At 39.3% G+C, this 14,737-nt stretch overlaps 1 protein-coding gene across 5 annotated transcripts in view; it reads right to left on the bottom strand.

The window, feature by feature from the left end:
• LOC119176491 (G patch domain-containing protein 1) overlaps nucleotides 1–14,737 on the bottom strand; it is a 98,793-nt gene that overhangs the window by 29,315 nt on the left and 54,741 nt on the right. For all 5 annotated transcript variants that reach the window (XM_037427797.2, XM_037427792.2, XM_037427798.2 and 2 more), the window contains exons 9-11: nucleotides 11,296–11,471; nucleotides 9,673–9,800; nucleotides 870–982 (exon numbers count right to left, since the gene is read on the bottom strand). In XM_037427797.2, coding sequence (XP_037283694.2) covers nucleotides 870–982; nucleotides 9,673–9,800; nucleotides 11,296–11,471 — 417 coding nt within the window. The remainder of the gene's footprint in view (nucleotides 1–869; nucleotides 983–9,672; nucleotides 9,801–11,295; nucleotides 11,472–14,737) is intronic.

Here is a 14,737-nt window from a genome sequence, read left to right as displayed (position 1 = left end):
TGTATGCACACTGGTGCCTTATACACACAATGGTTTGTTAACTCTTATAAAGGAGCTTAACGTTAGACCGTACCATCCTGTAGTTGTTCTTCTAACCGATAGAGTTATCTGCTGGATTACAAGTATGATGCACAAACACAGCAGAAATTTGCATTGGTAGTAGTCCGTCCCATAAACTTTTGCTGCGGGGTGCACATGACATGCAGGAAAAGACACACAAAGCATGTCCATACTCAGTTTCACACATAATGTGCAACGTTGCAGAAGCTAATGAGACTTCTTGCAGTCGATGTATTCGCAAAAAAAAATTAGTTCAATGTTCTTACTACCAATATTTTAATTTTTCTTTCGTTATTATGGCGAGAAGCAATTAAAGATATTAAGTGCCTTACAAACAAAAACACTGTTGAACGTCTGTTATTATGTGGCTGTATAGCATAGTTCTCATGTGACGTCACATACAGGCCCTCTACTCTGGGTACATCACGATAACGGCCACCTGTACTTTTAGTGTCAGTACAGAACAGGACACCACGGGGTCGTTCGGTACTCGCGTTATTTTGTGCTCACCCCGCTTTCTTCTGTTCGCCAGTCGCGCTAAAGGGGAGCACAAGGATACACGAGGGTGCACCGGCACTAATCAGATTTAACATGAGCTACCACGAAACCCGCGGAGTTATCATTTTCCTGGCCGAACTTCTTGCATAGCTTCCACAGCGTTGCACCTGATATATGAAACGGTGTAAGTAAACCAAGCTAACAACCATTTTGTTAACAGGTTATGCTTGCATTGAAGATTTAAAGTTACAAAAGATAGAATTAAGGCCTTGTTTATTCTAAAACATGTTTCGTCAAAAGGAAGTCCTTACCTCCATCAATATTACTGGTCTCATTAGGCTCCTTTTCTTGGTTCACATGTGTCAAAAAATTGAACACTGTGTGCTTGTCAACTGCCACAGTTTCCAGGCCAACTTTGCTGCAGCTTTGAGAAGAAAGAAATAAAAAAAATAAAACTAAAGAGCCACAGGCATCATTGCTCAGGTCAAGAAGAAAGTAGCGGCCCTAAATACTTTGAATTGCGCACATGATCACACACTGGGGTCACAGCTGTGCTCAATGGCGAGTGTTGACCCACAGGTAACGGATCAAGTCCCGGCCGCGGTGGCCGCTTATTCAATGGAGGAGAAAATGCTTGAGGCCCGTGTACTTCGATTTAGGTGCATGATAAAGAATACCAGATTGTCGAAATTTCCGGAGTCTTGCACAATGGCGTCTCTCATAATCATATGGTGGTTTTTGGACATTGAACCACAGACATTAATATCTTTTGCTGAGACGTGCAGCAAGCCGCATAAGCAATGGTTGAATATTATCATCAATAAAAGGGACAAATACATTTGTGATGCACAAGTTTCTTTATCACAAAGAAACAGTGATTGATTGATTGATTGATATGTGGGGTTTAACGTCCCAAAACCACCATATGATTATGAGAGACGCCGTAGTGGAGGGCTCCGGAAATTTAGACCACCTGGGGTTCTTTAACGTGCGCCCAAATCTGAGCACACGGGCCTACAACATTTCCGCCTTCATCGGAAATGCAGCCGCCGCAGCCGAGATTTGAACCCGCGACCTGCGGGTCAGCAGCCGAGTACCTTAGCCACTAGACCACCGCGGCGGGGCAAAAAGAAACAGTGACTTCCTAGATAACATGCTATATGCTATAACAAAAGCTGCACTATTTGCCCGTGAAATAATTTTGTTTTAGACAAGTTTGTGGCAGTGCTATGTGCACAGTGATAAAATTAAACATTGATATAGTAAAACTGAATGCACATTAAAAATCTCTGTATAACGAAGCAATAACTACTTTTATTCATGTGCATCCAGAGATGTCAGTGGTGCTACCGAGGTCTGATTCGAAGCAATTTAGGAGCAGCAAAATTTTCATTTTGGAGTAATCTGGAGCAGCTAACTTCAGATAGTGGAGGAGAAGCAGATTGTATTTATATTCAAGGACACGAAAAATTATTCTGAGACTCTTGTGAACAGCTAGAAATATTGAGATTCATTGAAAATTTCATAGAGCCTATCATCTTAGAAGCACTCCCTATATGAGTTGATGATGCAAGAATAATGGCGTCATGCTGTTGAGAATTCTAAAAAAACTTGTTTAGTGATTATTTCCATAGCAAATAAGCAGAATACTGGTTGAACAAAATTTTACTTCACGAAATAACAATATAAATACACCTATGTGGTCATCAGCAGTTATGGTAGACAAACGCTGTGACGTACAATGCTAGACTCACACAGTCCCAAGAGTATTTACCTAAGATGACTTCAAGAATAAAAAAAAAGGTTCTTTTTCTTCCCGACTGGTTAGACTGCTGGGTGCAATATGACATCATTCAGCTAGTCTCAGAAAGCCAACCTCCTCCAGCACTCATCTCTGTGCTGAAACTACACAATTTAATAAACTTCATTTTCCTTTTGCGGCAATATTTTATGTGGCTAGGGCATTCTGTCTACACTCCAAAAACCCCCTACCGTGTCCCCTAGAAAGCAGTGCATAAAAAAATCTCACAGGGTACCTTATGCATACGACTTAGAGAACTCGATGACAAGACTCGTTTTGTTTTATTGCGATAGCAATTATATGGACAGTTTCAGCCGGTTTTTGCCATCGTCGCCACTGTCACCGTGATGCACCGTATACGTATATATATATATATATATATATATATATATATATATATATATATATATATATATATATATATGAAAACTCAAGAAATTGAAAAAGTCGCCCGCGCTCGCCACCCAGCATGTCGTGATGCGTCAATGTGCGCTTATCTCCCACGCGTACTTTGCCCCGCGAATGGAGAAAGGGGGTTAGGTGCTTGTGCGTGCGCGCTTATCCTTCGGTGGGGAGAATCGTGCGCCTTCGACTTTCCCTAGAAAAATTGCGTTTAGTTGCCTGGCGCACAGAGATCACTTCGCTCGCTGGGCAAGCCCTCTTTGCGAAAAGAGCGTGCTTTTCAAACACAGCGAAGTAACAACTGGGACACTCTTTAGTTTGCACTAATATCTGCACCTGTAATTATGTTTTGTGCATCCTTTTTGTTTAAACAGCACATTAAGCATTGCGTTGAAAACATTGTTAGTTAGCTCTTGTCCTGTGTGTGTTGTTTTCATGTGTAATTTGTGTTTGGGCAGCACGCTGCATGTTTCGATCTGCTAGTCGTTCTCAGCATTATATTCCAAGTTGTTGCTATTGCATTGATTGCTTCACCCTCGCGGCGAAACTGTGACTTTTTAAATGGGATAGCAATTATATGGACATTCTCAACTGATTTTTGTCATTGCCAGGGGTGTAGCCAGAAAGTAAAAAAAGGGTGGGGGGGGAAGGGGGGTGCACCTTGATCTCAAGGAGGGGGCAGGCAAAAGGTCATTTTGCACTATATACGCCATGGAAGAAAACAATTTCGGAGGTGGAAGGAGGGCACATTCCCACTGTGCCCCACCCCCCTGGCTACGCCACTGGCTGTCATGTTTTGCGTAATATCCCAATTAATAAGATCCCCCAACGTATCGTGTTTTACATATGAGTAAAAGCGTGCGAGCGGGAGCGACAAGCGCAACTAAAGCAGACATAAGGAGAGCCGGCCTATCTTTTTTTGCACTGAGGGCGGCTACAATATCACCACCCCACATGCCTGGCCTTCCATCAATTGTTACTCAAGCAGAGAAGAACATACCGCCTATGTCCAAGGGGCACGAAGGATCAAGCTAAAAACGCGAGGGGGAGCCATTATTATGAACTTCAAGCAATGCAGCAACCTCCCCTCCACCTCTCCCTTCAAAACGAAGCAATAAATGCGATTGCATGATGTTCTTTTTTTTTTTAACTATCAGCTATTGACCCTGGAAAGCAAGAGGCATAGCGTGTAACAAGGGGTAGCCACTTCACAGGCCTTCGGACACCAGAGCCGCCAGCGATGGCCTCACTATAGCTGCGTGTATTAAAACCGAATTGCGGCTGCTCTGACAAGGATCCATGGTTTTTGCAAATGAGATTACACTTGAAAAGAAATAACGCGAGAATTTTCAGTTCGGACCCTAGTAACTTCAAGTTCGAAAGGGCAGAGTGTTTTAGGGGCTTTTACCACCACAGAGATTATAAACGCAGATGTGCTGATGGAAGGAATTACGAAACAGCTCTTCTGTATGATGATCCATAGATAAAGTATATTAGAGGAAAAGTGTCAAGGCTTTCCCACCATTTACGTGTTCTTCTGAAGACGCAAAGCATGGAAACTGAGATTGTGATTTTCATAAGTGCTTTTCATAAGTAATGTTCATTAGTGAAAATTGCTTTATTACATGCCATGCAACTCTTCAAACGAGCTATCAGCAGCGTTCCTAGAACGAACGACATCCGCCGATAAATTGCCACCACAGTTTCACTCTACCGATTGGACTAGACGTCACGAGCCCCTCCGAAGAGCGCGTTTCGTCGTTAAGCGTACTTGCACAATAGAGTTGAGCTGGCACCAAACGTAGCATCGTGTATTTTAAGAGGCACGTGCGACCACTGTTTATTCAGTGAAATGAAATAGGTACGTGCTTGTGACTTTGATAGCACCGAGAACAAGGTGCACATGTATTGACACGTCAGGGTTGCTACTGTCAGTGATACTTACTCTCAATTTCAATACAAATAAGTTTCACTACAGACACAAGACAAGACCAACGCAATAAATCAAAACGAATGTGGTTGCCAGGGGTCAAATTATTGAATTACTTGTTTGCAAACACGGCTTTTAAGTTATGTGTTGCCACATGACAAAGTGACTGCTGAAGTGGAGCAATATTTTTTCTAGTAGTGGAGATGTTAGTTCGTCGTGGCTTCTATAATGCACTGCCAGGTCTCGTCTAGAGCGCTAACCTGGCCTCTTGGGTACATTTGCAACAAAAACGGTTGACAGTACGAACAATAAAACAAGACAGACACAGACTAAAAGGTGAATTACAACCAATGCTTTTTTGTGCACAAGGCATTTTATACCTATGCAGGAACGGTGCATATACTATGTACAATAGACTCACATTGATTTAAACTCTGATAACTCATTCTTTTGGTTAATTCAAACACATTTCAATTTTTTGGTTGGGTCTCTATACTTTCAATGTATTTAAAAGCCTTTTAATTCGAATTCATCATTTGGTTAAATCATACTTTTTGCAGTTCCATAATAGAAAATATCTGCTGCTTTCCCCTTACTATTTAAAACTTTGCGTGCTTACATAATCCTAACAGTCTAAAAATGACAAATAAGTGCCTCAGTATTCAAGGAAAAAGGCTTTGCTAGTAAATAAATGTTGAAACAAAACACATGCATGGTAAACCGTGATGCTTCTCAACTGGTATAGAAAGCTTTGTGCTGAAGGCACATATAGAAAAGAAGCAGTTGGCAATTAATGATTTCTTTAAGATGTCAGATCAACAGCATATAGCCAATAAACTTGTGAACCTTACACCTCTGCTTTTTGTTCATTGGGTGTAGTGAGGGTTTGAAAATGCTTTGAAAACTTTAAATGTGATAAAATCAATGCCTAATCATAATGTGCGGTGTCATCTAGTTGAGATTCATATATCTGAGAACTCCTAATAATTTAAACTTCTTGGTAATTCAAACAAATTTCAGAAGTCCCTTTGAGTTTGAATTGATCAGTCAACTGCATTTTCGTCATAGTTTTTCGCATTCCTGTACATATATAACTGCCTTGTGCGCAAAAAAGTGTTGGTTGAAAGTCAGTGCTCCATTTGTCAGTGTGTTGTGCTATTGTTTCACACTGTTACTTTTTTTTAACCAGATCTGGTAGTAACCTGGTGCGTGCAAAAGCATTCTGAGGCACATGTATTAATGCACTACTTCAAACTTTTACGTGGTGCCTATTCCACATGTGCCTTGTGTCAGTGACCAATTTTTTTTTTTTTTTCATTTTGTTGCCACAAAAGACAAAATCTTGTCACTTATGTGGCCTGTGACAGGCATCAATAGCTGTAGTGAGGATAGTATACTAAATGCAACATCCTTTTGCTTATGTTGTATGTGACCTCAATTGGTCAACGCTTTTTTTTTTTTTTTCGAGATACTAAAAAGCTTGCTTCCTTTTACACTAAGGTCAAAAGAAGCTATGTTGACTCATTGAAAAAAAAAAAAAGAGCATATTTCCAGGTAAACCAATTGGAAATATATTAGACAATTTTTTTGGAAATACTAAATATGTTTTTAGAGAGTGCACTGGTTCTGCAAACAACTTTTGAATTTCAGGAGCTGAATGATGTTTTTTTAATGCTCACACTTTCTAGGCATCTATTTTTGGTTACAGCGCGAAAACGATGAAGACGAAAAACGAAAGAGACACAAATGAGCACTGACTCACAACTGAAAGTTTTATCTGAAGAGCACAAGAACATGAAACAAAGTAAATCAAAATTGTGCACAAGTGTTAAAAAATAATACAAAAAGTCACATAGGGTATCACTTTGCCGATAGAGAGATTTTGTCGAAGCACAGATCTCGGATAACTAGGAAAGTGACAGAGCCTTTCCATGTTAAACGAATGGGTAAAGCATGCGTCAGTGAGGCATCGCTACATCACACAGAAAAAGAGTTCGCATATCTTCTCAGTACATGTGCCGTCAAGTGATACCCTATAACTTTTTATATTCCTTTTTAACACTTCTGCGCAATGTTGATATGCTTTTTTTTCGTGATTTTTTTCTCACATTCCAGTGTTCTTTAAATAAAAGTTTCAGCTGCGTTTGTGTCCCTTCCGTTTTCCAACTGCTGCATCGTTTTCGCGCTGTAACCAAAAATGAATCCATACCAACTAGCCCAACTTCCAATACTATTGCATTCTCTCATCACACTACTACCCACTCCAGAATGCCAAGTCGGTGTTCTATAACAAAATATAATAGACATATAGAACCAGTGCATGTCTATGAACAAAGAGTGTATGTCATACCAGATCTTGCTAAATTTTTCGACGAGTTGCCTATCTGATACTTCAACACAAAAAATATGGCAACGATTTCATGTGAGCAAGCCTGGTTGCTGTGGTACTTCTATACATTTTTAAAGCAAAATGTTTTTTCAGCCTCTTGTGGGATTGAGTATCACATTATTCTGACTTACAAAAAACAGTGAAAATTTTGCAACCTTTGGCAACACCAGACATTACACTGACAAGCCACAGTAGTGGAACAAATGAGACAACTTTGCTTAGTTCTTTTATGGCTTCCTGCATGGTGCATGGCTGCTTTGAAGAGGACTTCGGTGGCATTGTCCCAAACAGAAAGTGTGGACTCAGGCTCTCATGTCATCAAAATTGATTTTTTAATTATTTTATTTATTGAAATCAGCTTCTTTAGATGTTTTTGTTTAGCCCATACTATGTAAATACGAACCTATTAGTGGATATACTATATCAGGAGTGCAACAGCCAAAACAGAATTTCGAACAATATTTGGGGACGCAAAATGTTACTTTTAGAGAACTAAAATCCAAATTTGGAGCAAGTTACGGCAAAAAAACATAGATTCCTTTAACACAAAAGATCAAATTTGGAGCAGTATTAAAAATGCTTACATTTAGGGAAAAAAGATATGTAGAAACCTTTCAACATCACCTAAATTGTGCTGGGTGAACATGAACACTGCTATTACAATAAAAGTAGTATTTTGAACCACCCCGCTATGTAAGCAATAATCCTTAGATAGACTGCAAATTAAGATATGGTTCTGCCAAGCTGGCAACCCTGGAATTCAGGCGATCCATCAAATTGATGAGTAGACATGGCAAAAATTTTTTAAAAAAGCTGACGCAGTTTTTTCTCTAGGTCTGCAGAAATGTCATACACTGCTCCAAATGATTGCCAATAAGCCAGTAACTTTTTTTTATACGTTAGCGACTATACTAGTACTCATAAATATGCAGTGCATACATGCATGAGTAATTGAAAAAAATGTGCAGTGTTTAGTGACTAGTGCTAACAGCCCCTTTCAAATATGACTGCTTTTCTGCAGGGCACCAGTGTACAGCGGTAAAGGTGGCTTAGGCAGCGTTCCGCACGGCTTAAACTAAGGCCGCAAAATTTTCGAATCGCTACACACCCCCACCCCCTCCTTTTTTTTTTCTTTCACAACGATCTTAGGTTTAGGGCAGAAGTTGTCATCTCGCTTGCAAGGTGCGTCCGATTAGATAAAGTAACAACAGCATACGCCCGTTGACCCGGCGCCGGTCATCTATGGCGGGGACGAGGCAACTTCAAGACAGAAAAATGTTTTATGTGCCGTTCCTATAGCAACCAACGTGGTCACTGGCAAGGCCGGCATTCGGAGCACATCGAGTTTGTTCGCGTGTGGTAAAAGCGGCACATGCTTCGAGCTTTAGTTCCTAAAATGCCACAGCTGCATTTGCTGACTAGAGAATTTATGTTTCCTGTGAAGTGTTATTGGCTACGGCATCGCATCTTTGGCTTTAAATCGCGTTGTCCCATCAATTGGTATGGACCAACGTGCACGCAGCATTGTTACTTAATGAGGTTGATCGCATCTCGCGAGTGTCCTGACCTAATGTGTATAATCTTACACCGTGGTTTAGAGTTGAGGTCTGCGCGCTTGGACTGATTGATGATTCAAACTGCGGATGGCCTTGCTCAAGTTAGCGCTACCGCGACAATTTTGGGGCACGACGAACATTTTGGCACAGCGTAGGGCAATTTCATGGTTTTGGAACAGCTCGGTGCAAAAATGGGGAAATGTATTGACTTGGCACAGGTTTTGCGCTCCTGTATATGCAAAACACCAGATTTCAACATCACAAAGTACAGCAGACTTGCAGTAAATAGAAATCTGATAAACGGAACTGCTGCTTAAATAAAACAAGTGCATATTACAAGATGGGTTTTGTTCTTTCACTCTGCACCCCTGGTCATCTCTCAGTAAGTGGAACCCCTGGTAAATGGAACATATTTTTCTGGCCCCTTCAAGTTCCATTTATTGTGAGTCTACTAATATAGTGCTAATTTAATTGGTTTTATTACATCATGCTTTTACTGAACATATAAATCATTTAGGTATATTTCTGCATAATTAAAAGCTGGTTGTGACCAGCAGGTATATGCATCTTCCTAATGTAGCCTGTTGGCACTGGCTCTCTATGATAAAAAGTACATATAAAAATGAAAAACCTAATGGTAAAACTACTGCAGTGATTTCTAATTACTTTTTACAAATATAGTCATGTACTTTAAAGGGTCATAAAACACTGTTCAGTCTCTGGGCTTGCATATTTTTGAGACAAGATCATTTAAATTTACACAGCATTTCATAGAAAGCCTACTTTTGCCAACAACGAAATAAACAAGTGCTTATACTATGTGTCATCAAATCCATCAAAAGCTGGACGTACAAAACTTCAAAACTTGCATAGCAGTAATACAATGCATATGTTTTGGTATCAGTATTCTTTATGGACTTACACTTGAATATGCACCCCCAAAATTTTTAGGTGCTAGAACTCATTCATCTTGAGGCTATTTAGCTATAAACACAAGCTCAAGGGTTTACACACTTATAAAGCAAGTATTGCTTACTTTGGATATGGATTTGGCACATTGAACCGCCTGCACAGAAGGTCAACTGGGTGCCATTCAAATTCGTCATGTGTCAGTTTTCCAAACATGCCTAATTGAGCTGCTTTGGCTGCATCTGGAGTTTCTTCCTGCATGAAATAGCACAAAATGAATGATAAATACAAGGGTAAAGAATGCCAGGCATATACTATGAGAACTCTAGAATGCAGTGGCAAGCACACTGATGCCTATCTATACGAAATAATTTTGTGAAAATTTGATGAAAATTTCTTGACACTTGAGTAGGATTGCTTTAAACAAGTTCAACTGTCAAATTTTTGCTGGAGTAGCTGATGGCAATTGACGCCTGCTTGCTCCAGATTTTGAAGGAACTAAATGGCAGTGAGGCTAGGGCAGTATCTTGGTGTGTGGTGTGCATACTGCTAGCTGCATTAAGTCTGTAACTAGTACATTCAATCGTTGTTACCGATAAGATGAACTGCACAGGGTGTCGGTTGCTGTGAAAAGTACTATTAACTAATAGAATAGAATGAATGGGAGCAATGCATTTTATAAGGTCCTATTTCTTTTTCTAAAACATGCCTATGAAAACTGAGCTAAAGAGCCTAGAAGTATCTATCACATGTAAACTAAAGGATTAGCTGTGTTCCAACATGGTCAAACTACATGCAGTGCAAGTGGTGATACTCATTATAAGAATAAACTTGAAAAAATTGTCAGAAAACTCACAAAATGTGCAATATGAAAAAATTGCAAGAAGTTGCAATATGAAAGAGCAAGTTTTTAGCTACCTGAAAGCAACATGAAGTTATTATAAAAGCTCACACAAGTTCTTAAAACCTTTTTTTTCTGTACCTATCTCCACCCTCCACATTAAGGGGGAACGAGGGTCTTAAAAATTTTTTTATTTATTATCCTACTGCCATGAAAATTACCATGAATGCATACCATTGAATGGAGATTTAAAATCTGCAAACAGATTTCAAATATCTCATTTTAAAAAAATAATGACAAATTTCCCCATTACATTTAGGTAATTTCTAATGGGCTGTTGTAGTAACTGTCAACAAAGAAACGTTAGTTTTTAAAACTACATGCTACCTCTAAAAGGTTCGTCCCACTGGCTAAAGCAAACTAGATGTCATAATGGCTATTTCTTTGATCAGAAATAATTTTTAAACTTGGAAGGTGAAAATGAGCTTCCAGTAATTAGCTAGTATTAATCATATAATTGTGGTTCTATCAAGGTTGAGAGAAAAATAAAAGCTTTAGCCTGTAGTTCAAGTGCTGCGGAAAAGAATGATACCAGGTTTGTTTAGATATCTTCACAAGAACTTGCTCAAAACTTCTGTAAGGCAGATTCACTTCACAAAAATAGCGATGCCGAGAAAATTACGTTTCCAGTTTTAAAACATTTGTAATTTCATATATTGGGCCTTTAACAAGAAGAAATGATAAATTGCCATTTTTGGAAGTCAGTATCTTTTACAATTTTGTGCTATTTTAAGACCCTCGTCCCCCCTCAAAGTCAAATATTTTTGTTTTTAAGTAGCACTCTGAGAACTGGACAATGTACTTAGCTGAACTAAAAGAGGACAAGATTGATTATAACAAACAACGCACCACTCTGTCAATAGGTATATCAATTGTGTCATCATCTTTGAGTGTTCTGGTGGAGACAAACCGAGAACCAAGGCCCTGGCTTGGCTGGCAGATCATAGCTGCCCTTTGGAACTCCTTGCGTTCTCTCTCCTTTTCCCACTCTGTCATGATGACTGGCTGCATGGCTGAAAACACCTCTGCCGAAAATTAAAAGAACGGTGTGAAATGTACATGTCAACACCAACAGGTGGGACAGCTTTCGTGAGGCTACAGCTGGGCAACCCACAAAGCTTTATTTTATCATACCCTCTACATAAACACATGCAAATTTTTCACAAGCACGAAATAGAAATGCAATGCCAAAAGTGCAGTGTGCCCTCCAATTTTCAGTCTTCAAACAAGAAATGCAATACACTCAAACCTCGATATAACGAAACCGGATGTAACGAAATATCGGTTATAACGAAGTAAGCTAAAAATATTTTTGCAATAGATATAGTGTTAAAAGTAAACCTTTATAACAAAGTTTTGGATATAACCAACTTATTTCGTGTAAGATGCAGCTTTGTTATAACGCGGTTTGCATGTACCTTTGTTTTTTTTTTTTTCAAACCAGATTTTTTTAATGACGAAAAAATTGCAATTTCTTACCACTTATAAAAAGAAACTGTATTTCATTTGAGCCCAACCGTATGGTGCAAGGGCATAGGCAGACAGTTTTCTCGCGATGGTACCTCCTTGATTTGAAGTTGGGGCCGGGCAGGGAGATGTGGTCAAGTGTCATTTTGTGCTCAGCATACCATAGTAGCAACAACAACAACAACAAAAAAGCAGGGAGGGAGGGACATGAGTGCAATACTTGTGATTGTTATCACTGTTCAACATCTCCTTCCCACTAACACCTACCCTGTGATTTCAGGTTCCATCCACATAATCGAAACAAATATAATTAATGCTCTGACAACCCTGGCAGACAGAAGATTTCAGGGTAGGATGTGAATGTCACCTAGCTTCAAGTTTCAATTTCACTCCTAATTTTAATGTATATGAGATGTATTCTAGCAAATTGTTAGAGAAAATAGGTGCATAGGCATATCAGCTGAAAGCGCAAGCCCCCCCCCCCCCCCCCCCCCTTCCAATGAGAAAAGTTGAGGGGGGGTTGAGCTTCCCCACTTTTCACAGCTAGTGGTCTCAGTCGGCTGCATGCTGCGGAAAACAACAACTAAGGCAAAATTTTCCTTCAGCACTAGTTATGACTCAATTATATTGTTAAGAGAAAAAGAAAGTATTACGAGGCAAAGGTACATTGTAGTGACATTTTTTTCAATATTTCAGCAATGACGATTTTCCTTGAAGGCTTTTGCAACGCTATCCGCTCTGTGCAGCAGCACTGCAGAGTAGGCTAGCGCTGCAGAGTAGGCTGCAGAGTAGGCTAGAGTAGGTGGCCTATTTATTACACCACTCGTTCATGTTTTTATTTTACTGCAACAGGCTGATGCAGTTATAGATGGGAATGAACACACTCTTTATGGACCGGTCAAAACATTTGCTGCTTCAGCAAAATCATTTTCTTTCATCAAAAAGAATTACCATCACCGCTGTTCTGTCAAAGCTGCTGTGAGCACATAATTGTGACTAATCTTTCTAAATATTTTAGTTTAGCCGAACTGGAAGCGCCAAAAAAGGTTTCCACTTTAATCTCCGGTAAATATGATCAGCCTTGCTTATGGCAACTTGGAGTGACGGAGGCAGCTTGCAAAGCGGCGACAAATAAAGCAGTGGACTAGAGCTCAGTGTGAAGCTAAAATAAGTAAATAGAAGTGCTCAAAATACCTTTGGCTCCTCAAGGAGTGCTTTACACGTAAAAACTGCATTCTTTGTGAGCTGTTTTTAGTCATTAAAATTTCATTTAATAATAGAATATTTAGTGTTGAGGAGGAAACCATCAACATAATTGTATTCATGCAGAAAGTTGTGAGATAAAGCATAAAAAGTATCACGTGTAATAATATTACATGCATCATACATGACAAACATATACATGTTGTAACAGTGCATGCTGCTTAAAAGTAACTGCCCTTTTTTTACGCTATTGAGCAAGTGCTGTGTGTATAATAAATGACATGAAAGTGCGAGCACGTTGAAGAAGTTGTCTCTCTCCTTTATATATATATATATATATATATATATATATATATATATATATATATATATATATATATATATATATATATATATATATATATATATATACACACACACACACACACACACTGGCTGACAAGTGCAGTAGGTCAGCCCCCCCCCCCCCCCCTTACTCACGAAAGAGTTGTTACACTACTAGATAGGTGCTAAAATCAAGTAGGGTAAGCTCATTGTGCCTAAGATTTTCTTCCTCATGGCAGACAAAATGAGAAGCTTCTTTTACATGAAGTGAAAGCTCACTCCAAGATTACTATGGTATGGCAAAGAAACAGGACATAAGGACAGCATGCAAAAAAAATACACAAGCACTACTGTGTCTTTGTGTACTTTTCTTGTGTGCTGTTTCCTTACATTACCAAAGTAATAAAATATATGCAATAACAGCAAGCCCACTTTACACTGCGAGATTTAGGTCTAAGAAGTTATAACTTGAGTTCGTCATATGGGCTTATTACTCAAGGCAAATTAAAGTTTTCAGATGCAACACATCTCACAATGTGGATCTCAGGAGAGAAAAAAACTCAAATTCGCCATTACATACACCACAGCCTATGACTGAAGTTGCTTTTAATTAACATGGGGATTCAAAAGGCAGTATACCTTTCAACTATAAAAGAGATCTTTATTAGTTTTCTTAATGCTATTCCTTTTTGCTAGTTTTGGGCAAGTATACTTACCACTAACATACCTAAGGAATGATTACCTATGCAGAGCAGCTGACACTACTTGAAAAGAATGCAGAGCATGATGAAACAAGTCCGCTATACTCGGCGCCACCACTTTTCTTGACAGCACTGTGGAAGCTACAGAACCGAAGCGCATGCACTGTACCGAGCCAAAAATAGTGCTTAGGTTAATTGACAATTTTCTCATTTTGCCTTGCTGAAATAAACGCTACCTTATTAACTATGACTCGTACAGTTGTGGCAAATTGCACAGTTACTGTACTTTTTGCAAGAATGCCTTAATTTTTTTCTATTTCTTAGACACCACTACCTTTTCAGCATGCCCGTTTTCCAAAGTACCCATGAATCAGATATTGCTGAGCTTACAGAAACTTGGTTAAGCGATGACATATCTGATAGCGAATTTGTTCAGAAAAACTACATGTGCTTTCGTAAAGATCGACAAAGAAGAGGAGGAGGGGTTGCTATATTATTTAGGGCACCCTTAAAGCTTGTAAGAATGCCTGAAATTTCAGGAGTTGAATGCATTTTTTGCACTACATATCTTAACAAATGAGGTACGTTCTCGGAGC

This window comes from Rhipicephalus microplus, chromosome X (assembly GCF_043290135.1).
Source record: "Rhipicephalus microplus isolate Deutch F79 chromosome X, USDA_Rmic, whole genome shotgun sequence".
Taxonomy (NCBI): Eukaryota; Metazoa; Arthropoda; class Arachnida; order Ixodida; family Ixodidae; genus Rhipicephalus; species Rhipicephalus microplus.
Note: the sequence above shows the minus strand (reverse complement) of the source record. Positions and strands in the feature narration are given on the sequence as shown.